Genomic DNA, 16,552 nt, shown 5'->3' on the forward strand with positions numbered 1-16,552 from the left:
CGCAGTTCAACAGTTTCAGGTATTTCCTTCTACCTATTCTAATACACTAAAAACTAAAAAGGGATCTCTCTGTAATGCATAAGAATACCCTCCATAATGACCTCTTTGAAATCTCACAGCCACTGAAACTACTTTTTTTCATTTCTCTTCCCCCTTTTTGTCAAGAAGGCTTTCTCAATCCCACAATGCCAGGGCCAGGCTCATCCCCTGGAGTCATGTCCCACGTTGCCAGGGAGATATACACCTTGGGAGTCATGTGCCACATGGGGGGGAGGGCAGTGAGTTCACCTGCCAATTGGGCTTAGAGAGAGACTACATCTGAGCAAAAAAAGAGGTTCTCTGGGTGTGACTCTTAGGCACAATTGTAAGTAGGCTTAGCCTCTCCTTTGAAGTAACAGGCTTCATAAGGGCAAGCCCCAAGATAGAGGGCTCAGCCTTCTAAATTGGTAGTCCTCAATGCTTGTGAGACTATAAGGAGTTCCCCAGGTGGGTAAATTTAATATTTCTGCATTTTCCCCAGTCTCTCAAGGGTTGCCTTGGCTTTTAAACTGAAATTGTATAATTTTCCTTTTTAAAAGTGAAGAAAATTTGTTTGGTGATCAGTGTTAGTGTAGCATTTTCCCAATTGCATTTCCAAAGATAATCTTTGGAACAAATGGGTGGTGTTAGCTTCTGAGAGGTTAAGGATCTCTACGAAGGCTAATGGCAGTTACGCACTTTGCTCGGGTGACGTCAGATGCTCCTCCGGAAGCTGCTGGTGTGGATATCCTGCAGTCTGTCTTAGTTGTTGTCATCTTGAGAAGACTCCCTCTTCTAAATCTTCTAAAGCAGAATAATTAACATTACATTATTAAAAAAATCATAATTGCATTATTAAAAATGTCCAGATATAGGAAGGAGATTAATTCCTAATTTGGTGTATTTTATCTTAGTAAAAGTATACTGCATTCAGTGATGAATCATTTGGAAAGTTCCATTCTCAGTCCCTTTCTTATCCTATATGAGTGATCTCCTCTCTTTTCTTGGCTTCACCTTCTGCCTGAGCTATTGATTCCTAAGTGCATATTTCTAGCCTCCACTTCACTCCTGAATACCAGATCCCTGTTTTTTAACTACCTACCAGTCATCTCACCTGGATAGCCAATTTTGTATGTGCCTCCAAGCCAACTTTCAGGCTGTCTTCCCTTATTCCATTTGTAGTGTCACTGTCCACTCACATGGTCAACAAGTTTACTTGATTCTTATATCATTTCTTATATCCATCACCTTTTCACCATTCTCACAGCCATTCCTAATTCGTTCAGACTCTCATTTTTCACTTGGATTATTGAAGGAGCTTCTGAAGTGGTTTTTTTCGGATTTCTTTCCTTCTTTCTGATCCATCCTTCGTATTGCCACCAGTCAGATCAGTCCCACCCCTAATCCTTTGAAAGAATCCCAAACTGCTTAGCTTAGAATCCATGCTTTTTTAATCAGCATGATGTGTGTCATTCCCTAGATTGTGAGGTCTTGAGGATAGAAGATGTCTTATTTTTCTGAGTAGCATGAGCATGTAGTTGCTTGGCATATAATTACACTCCAAAAATGTTGAACTTTTCCAGCTTTATCTCCAACTGCTCTTAATTCCGACCATTTTTCCAGCACTGTGCTCATACTGTTCCTCTTGCCTAGAACAAAAACATCTCCTCCCTCCAACCTCCTGCTGAGGCTTAGGTCCTCTCTCATGCATAAGCTTTCCAGGTATACATCAGGCCTTTCTCCCAACAACATTAATTATTCCTCATATATGTTCCCATTGTGTCTGTGCATCTGTTATAGAAGTGGTTGTTATAAATTGCATTTTGATTATTAGCCTTTCCCTTGTCTTGAAAGATTGTGATCTATTTAGGAACAGAGATAATCTTAATTGTCTCTGTGCACAGTTGTTGGCAAATAGGCCCTCAATAAATTATAAATTGAATTGAAGGTGTGGTCTCAATTATAGATTGGTAAGCTGAATAGAAGATAAAGGTTAGTGTTATGAAGACATACAGTGAGTGACTTTTTTAGCAGTCATTTTTTGCCGCATTGCCTCTTTTGGTCTTGGATCATACACTCAGTTGCAGGGAGTGTCTTTATATGGTTTCAGACACGTGTGTCTCCAAGACAGTCACTGTCAAATTGTGTCCCATGGACCAGCATTACCTGAGAACTTGTTAGAGATGCGAATTCTCAGGCCCCACCCCAGACCTCCTGAATCAGAAACTCTGAGAGTGAAGCCTAGTCATCTGTTTTGAAAGGCCTCCAAGTAATTCTGATGCATGGAAGTCTGAGAATTACTGCTCTAGGATTTTGCTAAGAAAAGTTTTGCCTTTGATTTATAATCACAAAATTCCCAGTGTAGTTTTCACTATAAGCAATTTATGTTTTAGAAATAATCCATCAACTGGATATATGGGACTATGTTACCTAACATCCTGGGGATCTGATTCAGAGATTGAATTTCCCCATGTGCCAAGGACTTTGTGGTTTCTGGAAATGGTGGTTGAAAGAGTGGGGGGTTGGGGAGGACTTTTTACCTCCTTTAGTTAAAAAGTCTTTAGATTATGTGTTGACTATCAGCTTGGACTTCTTGTCTTCACTGTCACTGTAATGGGGTGTATCATAATAGAAGAATGATATATATATATATATGTACACACACATACACACTTTTTTTTTTTTTAAAGGAAATGAGCTACTTTAACAAAGGACCGAAAAAACACCTTGTGGCATAGCATTATTTGTCAAACCATTTATTATAACCATATTAAGGAAGTAGCTACAGCTTTAATACTTTTGAACAAAGCCATAGCCTGAAAATAATTTTCTCATATAAATGAGGCACTGTGGCTTAAGTGGTTAAGAGCACAGACTCTGACGCAGACTGCCTGGTTCAGATCTCAACACTACCACTTATTAGCCTTATGGAGATGAATTATATTATCCTTTGGAAGAATGAGATAAATTATGTTTAACGTTTAATTCCTGATTGTTTGCATGTTTGTTAGAGACAAAGTGATTTTGTTATCAGAAGTTACTCTATGTTAAAGATAACTGCATTTCACAAAAGAAATCAGGGGGGGTTAGCTTTTTTTACTAATTATCCAAGTCTTTGAGAATGGAGTATTCAAGTTTCCCAGCATATTGTTTTTATTTTGCCTTTAATAAATCTTAACTGGAGGGCCAGTGGAGGCACAGTCTTAAAAGAGCTCTGTAACTTTTTTCCAAAAAAGAAAAAAACAGTTCCTGGCTTCAGAGCTCCATTTTAGGAATAGTTCTAGGTTGGTCCATGGATACTTTTGACTGCTTTTGGGGTAAGAGAACTTTTATGAGCATTTACTTAAATATGTAAGGGTTTTACTGCTTAAACCAAACCTTTCATTAACTCTCTTTGAGATACAGCTGGTTTGTGTCTATATGTTTCCTCTGATTCATCCGTGGATTATAATGGCTAGCAAAAGTAGCGTTTTCCTTTTATATACCAGCAGTTTGAGTACTGTTTGTGGAGTTAGGAAGTGATTTTAGTAGAGTTTTATAAAAAGACTGGCTTGACAGCAGTTTATAGCTGCTGAATTTTTTCCCTTGGACACATCTTTAGTTTTTAAAAGGTCATGGTCATTTTGATATCAAAATCAAAATGGGACCTGATCTATTATTGTAATTAGCTGCACTTTCTTGGTTCTTACTGTATTTGCTCAAGAAAAAATTAAAATGCCTCTTTGCTCCCTGGGGTCTGGAAAAAATGTTAGATTCAGGGAGTATCTTTGACACTGAAGCTGAGGATGATAAAAGCCTAGACTAAGTGGCTAGGATTTTCTGATAAATAACATATAAGCAGAGCGTTCAATCTTTAGAGCCCATGTGATGTTATTTAGGATCATAGCCAAGTGTTCATGAGACCCTGGGACATGTTAGACATGGAAGATGTGGGAGAGGGGGTCAGTTTTGAGCTGATTCTTCTCTTTGTTATTAAAACATTCTAATCCTTTTTGTTTTTTTAGACCTGGTGTCAAGTTCTATTTTTATAAGGTCATTTCTTTTAAAAACCAGAATTTATTCTAAGTCATTTTAATTAACTGCTGGCAACCTTACCTTATTTAATGTCACTTTGTATTTGAAACATGTTGATTTTTTTGGGTCAGTGGTTTTCAACTTTTTTTTTTTTTTTTTTTGGGAAAATTAAAAAATTCAGAAAAAGCCCAACAGACTAACCACCCCCCCCAACCCCCCATGGGTAAGTCTCTGAGCCTTGCCCCCCACTTTCTCCTCTATTGCTTTTAAGGTACCTTAACAGAACACATAGGACTGGTTTAGATCTTTCTTTAAGTTACAGAAAAGAATGCTTACATAAAACTGCCATCTTGTTTTATTACATTTATGGCTCTACAGGTTTACAAAATATTTTTCTATACATGTTCATGTGAACCTTGCCATGACCTTGTGAAGAAGGTAGGAATTATTATCCCCATTTTTCAGATGAGGAGACTGAGTTTGAAGAAGTGGTTGAAGACTCCCACCCAGATGTTCTAAACCATGACTCATTTCCCTATAAGGTGAGCTCTTGGCTTAATAGAAAGACACTTATCTGTCTACCACTCATCCAGCAACAGTACAATCTAGACTCACCAGTATGGAACACCCCTGAAGTCATATGCAAAATTTTGTTTGCGTGTTATTTTCCTGGGGTGGGATTTTTTAACTTTTTTTTTTTTGTCACTTGCTTTTTAAGACCCACACATCTAGGTAGATCATTCTTGCTGTAGCTCGTCAGTGGGAATGCCACAGAACTGAATAAAAATCCTTGTTAAAGAATGCATTACTCATGTCAGATGCTGATCCTTTGTCCTAAAGTAATTTAACATTTGCTTTGAGTTTTACTGTTTGCAGAACCGCAGATGTTACATGACTTTCACAACTACTCTGCAAACTAGGTGGCATCATTTCCATTTTATATTTGAAGAAACTGCTCAGAGTCAAGAGCATTTAAGTGGTGGAGGTACCGACTCAAAAGCTGACACTATTTCTTAGACTTATAAACTAAGCTGACATCATGTAACAATCTAAAATCATGTAACTGTCATCTTATCTTACATTTGTGTATTCACAAGTTGGCCTACCCAGCATCCAATATCTTTCCTTGTATCATCATTAAGTAGCCTGAGTTGTAATTGGTTGGTTTATTCTTTACTTTGTTTTGTTGTTATTTTTAAGAAAAATCTTGTACACCTCCTTTTCATTATTCTTGGTCTTTCTACATTGTTCATAAATCTCAGATTTGATAGCTGCTGCTGCTGATTCTTATAATGTTAGCTAAGTCCTTGAGTCTACATATATGTGTAGGGTATTATTACTCCCCCCATTCTAGTTTGCTGTAAGCATAGGAAGGAATGAAGAGTTCCCTTCTTTTTCATTGCCTTCTGTAGTTAACATTTCTATTGTTATTAATTTTATTTGAAAGGTTAAGGCAAATTTTTTTATCGTTTCTTGAGGAGAGTTCCAAGTTTGAACTCATTTTGGATGCCGGTTATGGGCACAGTGCCGAAGGCTGCTGCATGTGGCCTGTTTAGCATTTGTTTCTATGGAGATATATAATAATAGCTAACATTATTGAATGTTTACTATATGCCAGCTACTGTTTTAAGAGCTATGTTATCTCATGTAATCCTCACAATAACAGTATGAGGTAACTACTATTATTTGCCCTATTTTACAGATTAGGGGGATGAAGCTCAGAGAGGTTAGGTCACTTGCTTAAGGTGACAGAGCTTAGTGACAGAGCCTGTATATGAACCCAGGCAGTCTGGTTTTAGAATTTGCTGCTTTTAAACACTAAACTGTATAGTTTCCCTTGGCATGAACTAGATTTCTCTATTGCTCCAAAGCTGAAGGCTAGTTAAAATAGGGCAAGCAGACTCCTTTAGCCATTTTGGATGGTATAATTTCAGAATAAATAGTGGGCTATGAGTTAGAAGCTGGGATGGAGATGTTCTTAATTTCTAAGCCATTGTTATTTCTGTCATTTCTGTAGCTGAGAAAGGAGAGGATTTGAATTTGAATGCTTTGTAATTGCTGCCACCTCTACCTAGAGATCAGACTGATCCCTGAGATCAGACCCATATACCTCTACCTCTTTCTTGCTGAGAGAATGAGGTTACCTCATTTTCATCCACTCCCAGGGCCTCCAGCTTCTCTTACTCTTGGCCAGAACACGTGGAATGGGTGCATACAGACTTAGGATCTGCTGCCTGCCTTTGGTGTTACGGAATAGCGACAAACAAGCTGTTTCTTAAATTGACAGGACGGACGGACTGTACAGTATCCTATGTGTGTTTACATCTTACTGCAGTTAAGGGTCATTTAGACAGATTTAAAATACTCCTAGTCCCTGTAACCACAAGTTAGATGTTGGTGGGTCTTGCTCAGTCTTTCTTCTTTTTGAGGTAGATGATTTGAATTTGTGTGGGTGTGGGTGTGTAAAAGAGAGAGAGAGGCTCTTGTGTCCTTGACTGTCATTTTTTCTTTATGGTGAGTCTCGAAGGAGAGAACAGCATGAGCCGCCGGTGGGGAACAGTGGTAAAAAGGGGCTTGAAGGAAATGGCTGTTTAATTTTTTTTTTAAAAAGAGATAAAAGCAGGGGAGGCAGTAGTCAAGTGAGGGAGAAGAGAGAGAAGTTAGTCTTATTACCTGTTTAGTGATTGTCTTGGAGGCAAAAAAGTACTTCAGCTTTAAAAATCCCTGATGGTCCCTCCTCTGTGGGTCTAAGCTAAGCTTATTTTTTGCTCTGTTAGGGCATATGTAAAAGCAGCAAAAGGGATTTGGACTCAGCTTGCTCTTCTGTGTTCCCTTTTTCTTCTCACCCTCTGCTACATATCTACACATCCAGTTTTTCTTGCCAGAGGAGTGCCTCAGCTCCTCTTTTTCTCTGGCTGCTAGCCCCAGCTGTCATCTTTGCTTCCCATCCCCCACCCTGAGTTATGCAATTTTAAATTACTCTTTTTCCAGTTTTGCTGCCTCCATTTTTTGTACTCTGCCTGCCACCCCTCTCCCCTCACCCCTAGTTTTTCTCCTTCCCTCTCCCAAAGCCAGTTACCATGTTCATCTCCTCTCTTTATCATGTTGAACCGAATGCACTGATATTAGTGCTTTCACAAAACTGTTTGAGGTCTGAGCCCAGACACTGATGACAGTGGGTGGAGATTATGGCGGGGTGGAAGGGAGGGAGATTGCTTTTCTGAAATTTAGGCTTTTTCTGAAATATCGATGAGTCTTGACCAGGAGATCAAACAGATGCCTCTGCTGGTCTCCTAACTTTAGGCAGTGGTGTGTTTGCATATTGAGGGCACATATTTGTTTGAAAGCCCTTGGTGATGAAAGGCAGGGCAGTGAGTCAGGCTCTGAGCTGCCTGCCTCCTGCTGCTGCTTGAGAGCTGGTTGTCTCTTCTCTGAATTGGAGCTAATTTTGGGTGGATAATGAGGTAGATTGTTGCTAATTACTTTCCTTTGCTGACTGTGATTTCACAGTGCCGTGTGTAGAGAGAGGTTTTATCCTTCCCCAGGGCTAGAAGGGGAAATAGAAGTTTTTATGATTTTTGATGAGCATTCAGCTATCAAGGAATCTCCTAGTTGGTTTGTTCAGAGGCAGTATAGCTTATTGGAAAGAGCCCTAGACTAAGAATTGGAAGACAGACCTGGTTTCTAGTCCCACCTCCACCGAGGATTAGCCATGTCAGTGATCTTGGGCAAGTCATGAACCTACTTCTGCACCTGCCCTCTAACCTTTGTGAAATTATGTGAATGAAATGAGATATGTATATGGAAGCACTTTGTAAACTGTGAAGTTTTACGAAAATATAAGGTGCTACCCTTTATTAACTTGGTATCTGACCAGAACACTGGAGAAATGCATCTAATGTCTTTTAAACTCCTTTCTCCTTTGAAGCCAGCCTTCTCAAGAGCAGGGCATTTGAATCATCAGAACAAGGGGGCATTCTCTTTTCCCCTCACTTTCCCCCTCCTCTCTCAGGCAAGTCATTTTGTGAACTCTTCTGTCCTTTGTTCCTCTGTGTCTGTTCTTTAATAAGATTATAACTTTAAGGAGTTAGTGATTGTAGTGTGCTGAACATCCCAGTGGAGGGCTCCTGGCTTTTTGTAGCCAGGAATTATTAATTCATTAATTTAATTAAGTGGTGACAAAGCATAATTTAAACTTTTAAATAGCTACAAAAACTTTTTCCGGCTTAGTAAGACCCATTGTCTGCAGTTGTGAAAAGTGTTGAAAAACAATGCTTTGGCTTTCCTTCCTTTTTTTTTTTTTTAAACTCAAAATAAGTATAAAGATTTTATTCAAACTTTACAATTATCCTTTACATTTAGCCTGAGATTGAGCATGAGAAAGTTCAACCTGGAAGTTAGACTTCATTTCCCAGAAAGTTAAGCATCTGAAAATAAAGCTGAGATTGAACATGGATTATTCAAACATAAATTAAAGCATTCCAATGAAGTTTGATAATGAATAGTAATGTAAACAACTTTTAAGTTTTTGCTCTGGTCTACATGATATTCAGAGCCTAAAAGTACCTATTTTAAAATAATGTTAAGAAAGTTTGCAAATGACAAATTTATGAAGGTGTTTCAAGATGCAGAATTTTAGTTTAACATTTCTACAGCTGCTTTAGGTGACTATTAAAAAAAAAAAAACTCCTCAATCATTATTATTCAACATGTACTTGAACACATATAGCAGAATAGTATAGTTCATCAAGTTTATAAATATTAATACCTGTAATAAAATGTGAAATACAGAATTTCCCTTTTTCAAATATTAAGTCTCTGAATGCTTTATTCATCCTTTGGTTTCAAACCCATGCAATGCACTCACATTACACTGTAGATTTAGCATTGAGACAGAACACTGTAAATTTTTTTTGGGAAAGGAGGAGTGCTGTGGGAATACCAAACACGCTTGACTTTCAACACATCTGGATTCTAGGCATATTCTTTTAGTTCATAGCTTGTGAACATGGGCAAAGTAGTTAACTTTTTTGGGCCTTAGTTACTTCACCTTTAAAACTGTTGTGAGGATTAAGTGAAATAATTAATATAAAATGCTTAGCACATTGCCTAGCACATAATGCATACATAGAAAATGTTACCTCTTGATAGACATGTCTAATAATAATAATAATGGCCTTGGGAGAGAGCACAGAAAGATGTCCTTTGTCAGTGTTTTATGGGATTTTTATCTTGTTTTAAAATCAGCTTGTTTAAATATACATAATATAACTTACTAATTTAGAGAACATTTTTACTTTTCCATTATTCTCTGCACAGGTAGAACATTAAACTAAATTAGATCAGCAGTCTTTCCTCTGTCCTTAGAAGTAAGTTTTCTTGCCCAGGGGTGGTAGTGTCAGGTTGAGTAACTAGTTCATTTCTTCACATTGGGAATTGTGTTGAGGCTGTTTCTCAGCTACCTTTGAATGGTGTGGTGTTGGAATTGGATGGGCTCTTGGTGGTTCTGAACATACTTGCAGGTACCCCATGTATGTTAGTGTGGTCAAAAGATTGATAAACAGGCTTAAATCTAAGCAGTTCACAGGGCAGAAGATGCAGAGCAAATCCACTTATAGATTTCTAGGGCATAATCAAGTGCATAATCACAGCAGCTGAGAGGACATAAACGCCCTAAGTTAACAGAGGATGTGAGACTGAGGCCATTTGTGATTTCTACTTACTGGTCAAGAATATGATTTAAGTAGTAATACCCTCTACTGCTGTCTAGGGGTTTGCCGATTTCCAGTTTTCCCTGGTGACTGAAGCAGTAGGAAAATGAATAAAAACAGCTTCCTTTACCTCTCCCTTTGTATTAGTTGGCATTGACTTTGTCAGGTGGGAAGATGGCAGTTTGCAAGACTGACTGAGACATGGCTCTGTGGATACTACTTTACCTAGAAGTAAGCACAGTTCTTCATTGCAGGGGCTTGGTGTTTGAAATCTGTAATTCAAAAACTTCTTCTGCATCTGAGAATGACATCTTTTTGGCTTCTTGGGGCTTCAGGTAGATAGTTCTTACAGGGATCTCACACTGGATCTGAAGAGGTAGTTCACAATGGCATTTTCCAGGTAGAACATTTAGTCTAAGCTTTTTAATAACTGCGTCCCTGCCCTCCCCAGATTCTGAGTGTTTAAAGCCTAGTGTGAATTTGGAGTTCTTGACATCCACATGAGTAAGTATAGTTACCTCTCTTACCATTCTTAGATTTGTGGGGTGGGGTTTATTTCCAAAGGCAAATATTGCTATGGATATAAACGGAGTTCTCCATTGTACAGGCTCAATTTTAGCCACCTCTGTTATATTCCTTGACTTTTGGACTATAGGAAAATTATTCTATTTAATTTATATCCCTTCCCTGAAATGCTCTCAGTCTGATCTTGGCAAATCCTGGCCCTACTCTGCTTGCTGCAAAGGGGTTGGCTTAGCCCTTGGGCAAGCATCCAAGGGGAAGTTGGCCAGCTGCTCAGAATATCCCCTTAGCTTCTTTCCCATACCTTAACACACTGCCTGAATTGGTAGAAAGGCTGAATGAATGCTAGGTGGAATGAATAGGTGAGAAAGAAAGTATGCTTGGACTGTAATTTAGTTTTCTAGGGACCCAACGGCAAATTTTTCAAATAAGCCTTAATTTTTCTTACTCTTTCTGTCATTGCCACTTTTTCTTACGAAACTGTAACCTCAAGCAAATTATGGGCAAGTGGAAGTAGGCATCAACTTCAGGTCCTGGGCAGTACCTAGCAGTGTTGGTTGAAGCCTGGCCTTCACCATAGAGTTTAATTTAATTCATCAGAATACATCTATCATTCTTTCTGAGCTGGCTCCGAGAGGCCAGGCAACAAAACTGTGTGGAGAGAGGCTATCAAGTATCATGATTGTTTCTAAGGGTGGCTTTTCAGGAGATTTTCTAGTGATATGGATTCTGGGGATTATGGAGAGCATGCACTATGTTGCTCTTACTGTCGGTTTCTCCTGAGCTGGCCTGCGTAATAATTCTGACTCTGGTTTGAAGCACAGACTATCCTGTCCTTCTTTCCTGAGGGTCTGCCTCCAGGTAGGGGCTGCCTCATCACAGACAACTGAGCTGTTTTTTGCCATAGGCCCAGAGAAAAGTCTAATCTGAACTCAGGACAGAATCCTGCATGAGAGAAAAGTTTGTCTCCTTTTCACTTGAAATTTGGACTCTTGACTCCCAAGAGAAGGAGCCAGTAGTTCCGTTAACACTCTTTGTTGAAGCTCACAAAAGACACTGCATCTTTATCCAAGTGTTCACCCATCCTAAAGAGAGGCATATAGACCTACTGCCACTTCCAGTTATCTTTCATCACTTGTCTGAGTTTGAAAAGGTAATGAATGGTTTGTGCTCTAAGGAAAGAGACTTCTCCAAGCCTTGAGGCTTTCTCCTTCCTACCAGCTGGGCCCGTTGCTACAATGCTTTCCAGTGGGCTTGCTTCTGCCTGGCCAGCACCTGGGCTGCCCCAGCTTGTAATTAGCCTGCCTTTGCTTCATAAGCTTCTCAGGGTGGTTCTTTCTCTAAAAGCTTGTATGAATTGCTATTACTGTCTCTTTATAGTTTAAAAATAAATCCTTTTTTTTGTTCTTTGCAACTCATTTGCTTTTTTCTTTTCTTTTTCTTTAAAATTATTATTAACACCTGTTGATTCTTTTTTTTTCTGATTGGCCTGTCACTGCATTCCTGCTCCCCCTCCCTCTAGCTGGGTTTGTCAAGTCGCCCATGTCAGAAACTAAGCTCACGGGGGACGCCTTTGAGCTGTACTGTGACGTGGTCGGGAGCCCCACGCCAGAGATCCAGTGGTGGTACGCGGAAGTCAACCGGGCAGAGTCTTTCAGACAGCTGTGGGACGGTGCTCGGAAGCGCCGTGTGACCGTAAACACCGCCTACGGGTCAAACGGCGTGAGTGTGCTGAGAATAACCCGGCTCACCTTGGAGGACTCTGGGACTTACGAGTGCAGGGCCAGCAACGACCCCAAGAGGAATGACTTGAGGCAAAACCCCTCCATAACATGGATTCGAGCCCAGGCCACCATAAGCGTCCTTCAGAGTGAGTCCAGCACCCTACAGTAGTAGTACTGTAGTCTAGAGGTGGCCCGATGACCCTTCCCTTCTGCTTCCTTTCCCTCTTCCCCACCATGATCACTCACCCCTCCCCCTCCTTGTCTTTGTTTTTTCAAACCCACGACCCTTCTGGTTGTAGTTTATGAAAACATCTGTGGCAACTTTTTTTTCTTTTCTTCTTTGCCATCCTCTCTACCTCCCATAATCCCCCAACCTTCTCTGTGTCTTTCTCCTCAGGAACAAAGAGCTTGGGGAAGTCCGTGACTGTCCAAAATCATCTGCACTGGGGAGAGGTGGGGAGGGGGAACTGGGGAGGTTAACAAAAAGTTGAAAACTCACAAAATCACACAGTCAAACCAGGGTAGTGTTGAAATTATTTCTTTCCCTCCCCTTTAATTTTGTAGTAGGTTTCCTGCTACCCGTTTGCCAATTTCTTCTCTGGTGCCTTTCTATTTTTGTTTCTCTCCCCAGTGTAGCTACTTTTTATTTCTTCTGTTCATCTGTTTGAAGCTGTCTGAGCAGCTGCCTTCACCTTGTATGGTTTTGAATTTGTGTCTGCCCAGCCTCTTTCCTCACTGTGACTTGGTGTCATCTTGTTCTGTGGTGGGAATGTTGCCATGGGTGAAGTGTGGTGGTGTGTTTTGGTTGTTGGGTGGCATGTAAGCTTGAATATACCCAGAGTTCTGGCTCTTTTTTCTTTTCTAAAAACAGTAGCATGTACTTCTGATAACAGCCCTCCACTGCAGCAGTACACTCCTTACTGGTCTCCTGTTCTCTTCGGAGCAGCAGTCTGAGACTCCCTCCCTACATTTTGCTCTTAGGGGCCAGGCACCACGAAGCTGCAAAGTATTAAAACCCCACCACACTGTCTTGAAGTCAGAGTTGCATTTGATTCCTGTTCAAAGACAGTTTGACTCTGATGACCAACTGTTGGCGTAGTGCTCCTCACGCAAGAGGCTGGCAACCTCAGAAATTATTTGGAAGACATTCACTCTGGCCTTTTATGTGCAGCTTGAACAAAGAGGAAACTAAATTCCAACACTATTCCTCTGAGTGATGGGAGTGAGCTGATCAGCTGGCTCTGAATCCTTCCCTTCATCTAGTGTAGCAGGTAAAGTGCACATCTGACATAGGTGCTTTTGCTGCCACTTTTCTTTCTGAAAAGTGACTTGCTACTTGTGTAGGGGAAAGGAGAGGGAGGGAGAGAGGTCACCAGAGAGCCAGCGCTTCTGGCCAGGGGAAGTTCCAGCCCCACATCAGACCTGGTTATACTTGAGGAGATGTTGTCTATTTAATGGAAAGATCCTCTGGGTTTTTCCTCCTCTTCAAGGAGGAAGGTCTAACCTAAAGAAATGATTGATTTAGAAGAGCAAGTAAAAATAGTAAAATACCTTCGTGAGGAATTTGGTAATAACACAAGAGCGTAATATGACTTTGGCCCTGAATCTACATACTTATGTGGAAAGTAGGAAATTACTGTTCTTTGTAGCAAGTTAAAATACCCCAGTGATAAAAAGAGGCCTCAGAGGAGCAAGACGAAAGGCTGCTGCAGGTGATACTGTTGAATCAGAGAACCTGCTTCTGGAAGAGGGAAAAGAAAATCTTGTCTATGTGAAAACAGGGAACATTAACCCAGCGATTTTTCTTTTTTTTAACAATTTTTTTCCCTTGCACGCCTCCTTCTCCTGCCCCTTTGCTCCTTTCCTTATAAAACAGAATTACCCAAATGGCCACAGAGATCTGCAGAACTTTATAGGCATGGACTGGGCTGGACATTTGGTTCTTGTATTTCCAGGAGCCTGACTCAAGTAGACTCATACCTAGAAAGGCCAGGCCTGAGGGCTAGAAAAGATGAAGCTTTGAAACACCCACCTATCTGCCTGGAGAGTATGGAGCATTCCCCCATGTTACTGGGAAACATGCTTCCTAACTTAGGAGTGTCTAAATGTGGTTGAACCAAACCCTAGGCCAGGTCAGTTTCTCCTTCAGTCAGTTAAACCTAATTAACTGTTTGGAGAGCCAGACTTCATCTTCTTCTGATTTTTTTTTTAATTGCTTGAAAACAACTGTAATCGGATTGTTTTGTGATCTCAGCATCCCCAAGGACATTTACCTCCCAGGGGAGGTTGAAGTCTTCCATCTAAGAAGAACCTCCTGGCTAGTACTCTCTCCAAAGTTCCATGAGTAATGTAAGGCAGGAATAGAAATGTGCCCAGTTTTTAGGGTGTCCTGCTGGCCATAGCATGTTCTGCCACATATACATGATGCCTAGGGTAAGGGTCTCCTACCTGCTGCTTCTAAATAGGGATCCGTGGCACATAAAATGTTGAAGTTCTCCTCAGTGTTCATCACTCTTGGACTCACTGGGCTATGGCTGCCCCTAAGAATAAAAGTCCCCCCTCATCCTGGTGCAGAATGCAGATGTGGCACCATGGCCATGGCGCTTGGTCCAGGATCAGTTTCCACATACAGCAGTCACAGGAGGCATGCCCCTACTCACAAGCCTCCTATGGGGCAGAATATTTAAGCCTATTTAAATGATGCTACTTGCTTCCAGCTGATTTGCTCCTGGATCTCTAACTGAAGGGAAAAAGTGCTTTCCTTTGCCTTCCAAGAATTCTTGGAAGAAAGTCTACCAGATTGCTTTCATCAGCTTCTTAATCTCCCTAAGCTGCAGTAGATGTTTGCATCGCCACAGGTAAGAGGAGCATTTACTTTAGCCTCCTTATATTTAAATATCTGGAAGCTCTTGGCCTCATTCTCAGAGTTCACCCTTTCTCAGGGCAGTCTGAGAGGAAGAAACAGGCGAGTCCCAAGTGGGACAGGAAATGAAATTGGATAATAAAAATCTAAACGTGTGTTTGGGTTTTAATGTTGCCTTTATATATCTTTAATTTCTCTTCTGTGGAGTACTGGTTCTATCTTTTTCTCTCTTTTGTTTTTGCTTGGTTTTGATTTTACTTGGACTTGTGATGCTTTCGGCTGATGGTGTGTGTGCACCTTCCATTGCAGGGTTTGCAGCCGTTCTGCTCGACTTCTTAAGGCCCAGGGACTTGGCTTCTGTCCAGTGTGTTTTGGAAACCGTAGGACACCACTGCGCTATGTTTACCTGCATCTGCTTCTGTCTTAGTGGCTGCTATGCCTCCATTATCTGTACATAGAGACCATGTTTGATGTTATTGATAAGGACCATTGCTGAATGGAAGATATCTACTATCCTTCTGCCAGAGTTGGAAAATAGTTAGAATTGATTTACAGTTGAGCAAACTTGAGGATTTGCTTTATTTATCACAAGTTTCTTTGAAGATATTGGCTCTACAGTCAAAAATGTTACATTGATTAGGAGGTCCTTGGGCATTATATTTTTCAAGTATCCCATGACTTCCCCTTTTCCATCCTCTCCTCCTTCCTGTACAATGAACAGAACTTGGTTCCAGTAGAGTTGGAGAGTTCTGTCCTCAAGAAGAGTCAGCAAGTCAGCACTCCACTGCCCAAAATGGTCTCAGGTAGCTGCTATGGAGGTGGAGACAGGAAGTAAGTCGCCAGATACAGGGAACTGGGAAGTCAGTCAAGGATTTCTGAGAGAGAATTGACAAAAAGAAAAAGAACAAAAAACCTCTACTTGTGGGTGGGAAAAGATGGTTAGTTTAGTTTTCACCTGAAAATGTTTGACCAAAAGTAGGAAAAGAGCTAAGCCTGGGAAAATATTAAAGACAAATAACAAACAGAAATATCTTTACTTTAATACTAGTGATGGTTGTCAAAGTGGTCTAATGATGAACCTTCCAGTAATGATACAGTGTGACTTAAACTGAAATAGGTTATCTTTGTAGGTACTGAACTAGTAATCTCAGGTTATCTAGCCCAGGACAGAACAAGGAGGCAGAGTATACACTTTGCTCTAGGGTGGAAAGGGGGGGGGGGTGTTTTTTCTAGGAGGGGGGTACTGGGTGATGGGGCTAGAGAATTAAATCAAATGTGTTTTCTAGGCTCAGTGTTGCCACTAATAATTAACAGTCATGGCTATGTGGAAGTCATTTCACCTTTCTAGCTCTAAGCTTTTCAGCTCTAAAATTCTAGGAGCCCATAATACCAACACATTGCACTCTGGTTGTCATTGTATTATTTCAGAATAGAATGTTTTTCTGAAAAAAAGTTTATTTTGGGAATAAATATATGCTGGAGAGAAGAATTGATAGTTCCTTAAGAATTTTGCCTTGGCAAACTTTGGGAACTGCCACAGACTTCCAAAAAGAAATTGGCTTTTAGGACCTTTTTCTGTATAAAATGATGGCTACAGCTGGTTTACCATAGAAGGTTTATCAGATTTAAATATGGGAAAGCTATACATGTATTATCTAATTGTACTTATTACCGTTCCAAGGCCTAGTTACTCCACAAGG

The 16,552-nt window shown here is 40.4% G+C and overlaps 1 protein-coding gene across 2 annotated transcripts in view; it reads left to right on the plus strand.

Annotated features, from left to right (window-relative positions):
• Positions 1-16,552, plus strand: part of NPTN (neuroplastin) — a 96,316-nt gene that overhangs the window by 49,148 nt on the left and 30,616 nt on the right. For both annotated transcript variants that reach the window (XM_037833476.1, XM_037833477.1), the window contains exon 2: positions 11,788-12,135. In XM_037833476.1, the coding sequence (XP_037689404.1) occupies positions 11,788-12,135 (348 nt within the window). The remainder of the gene's footprint in view (positions 1-11,787; positions 12,136-16,552) is intronic.

Source organism: Choloepus didactylus, chromosome 4 (genome assembly GCF_015220235.1).
Source record: "Choloepus didactylus isolate mChoDid1 chromosome 4, mChoDid1.pri, whole genome shotgun sequence".
Classification (NCBI taxonomy): Eukaryota; Metazoa; Chordata; class Mammalia; order Pilosa; family Megalonychidae; genus Choloepus; species Choloepus didactylus.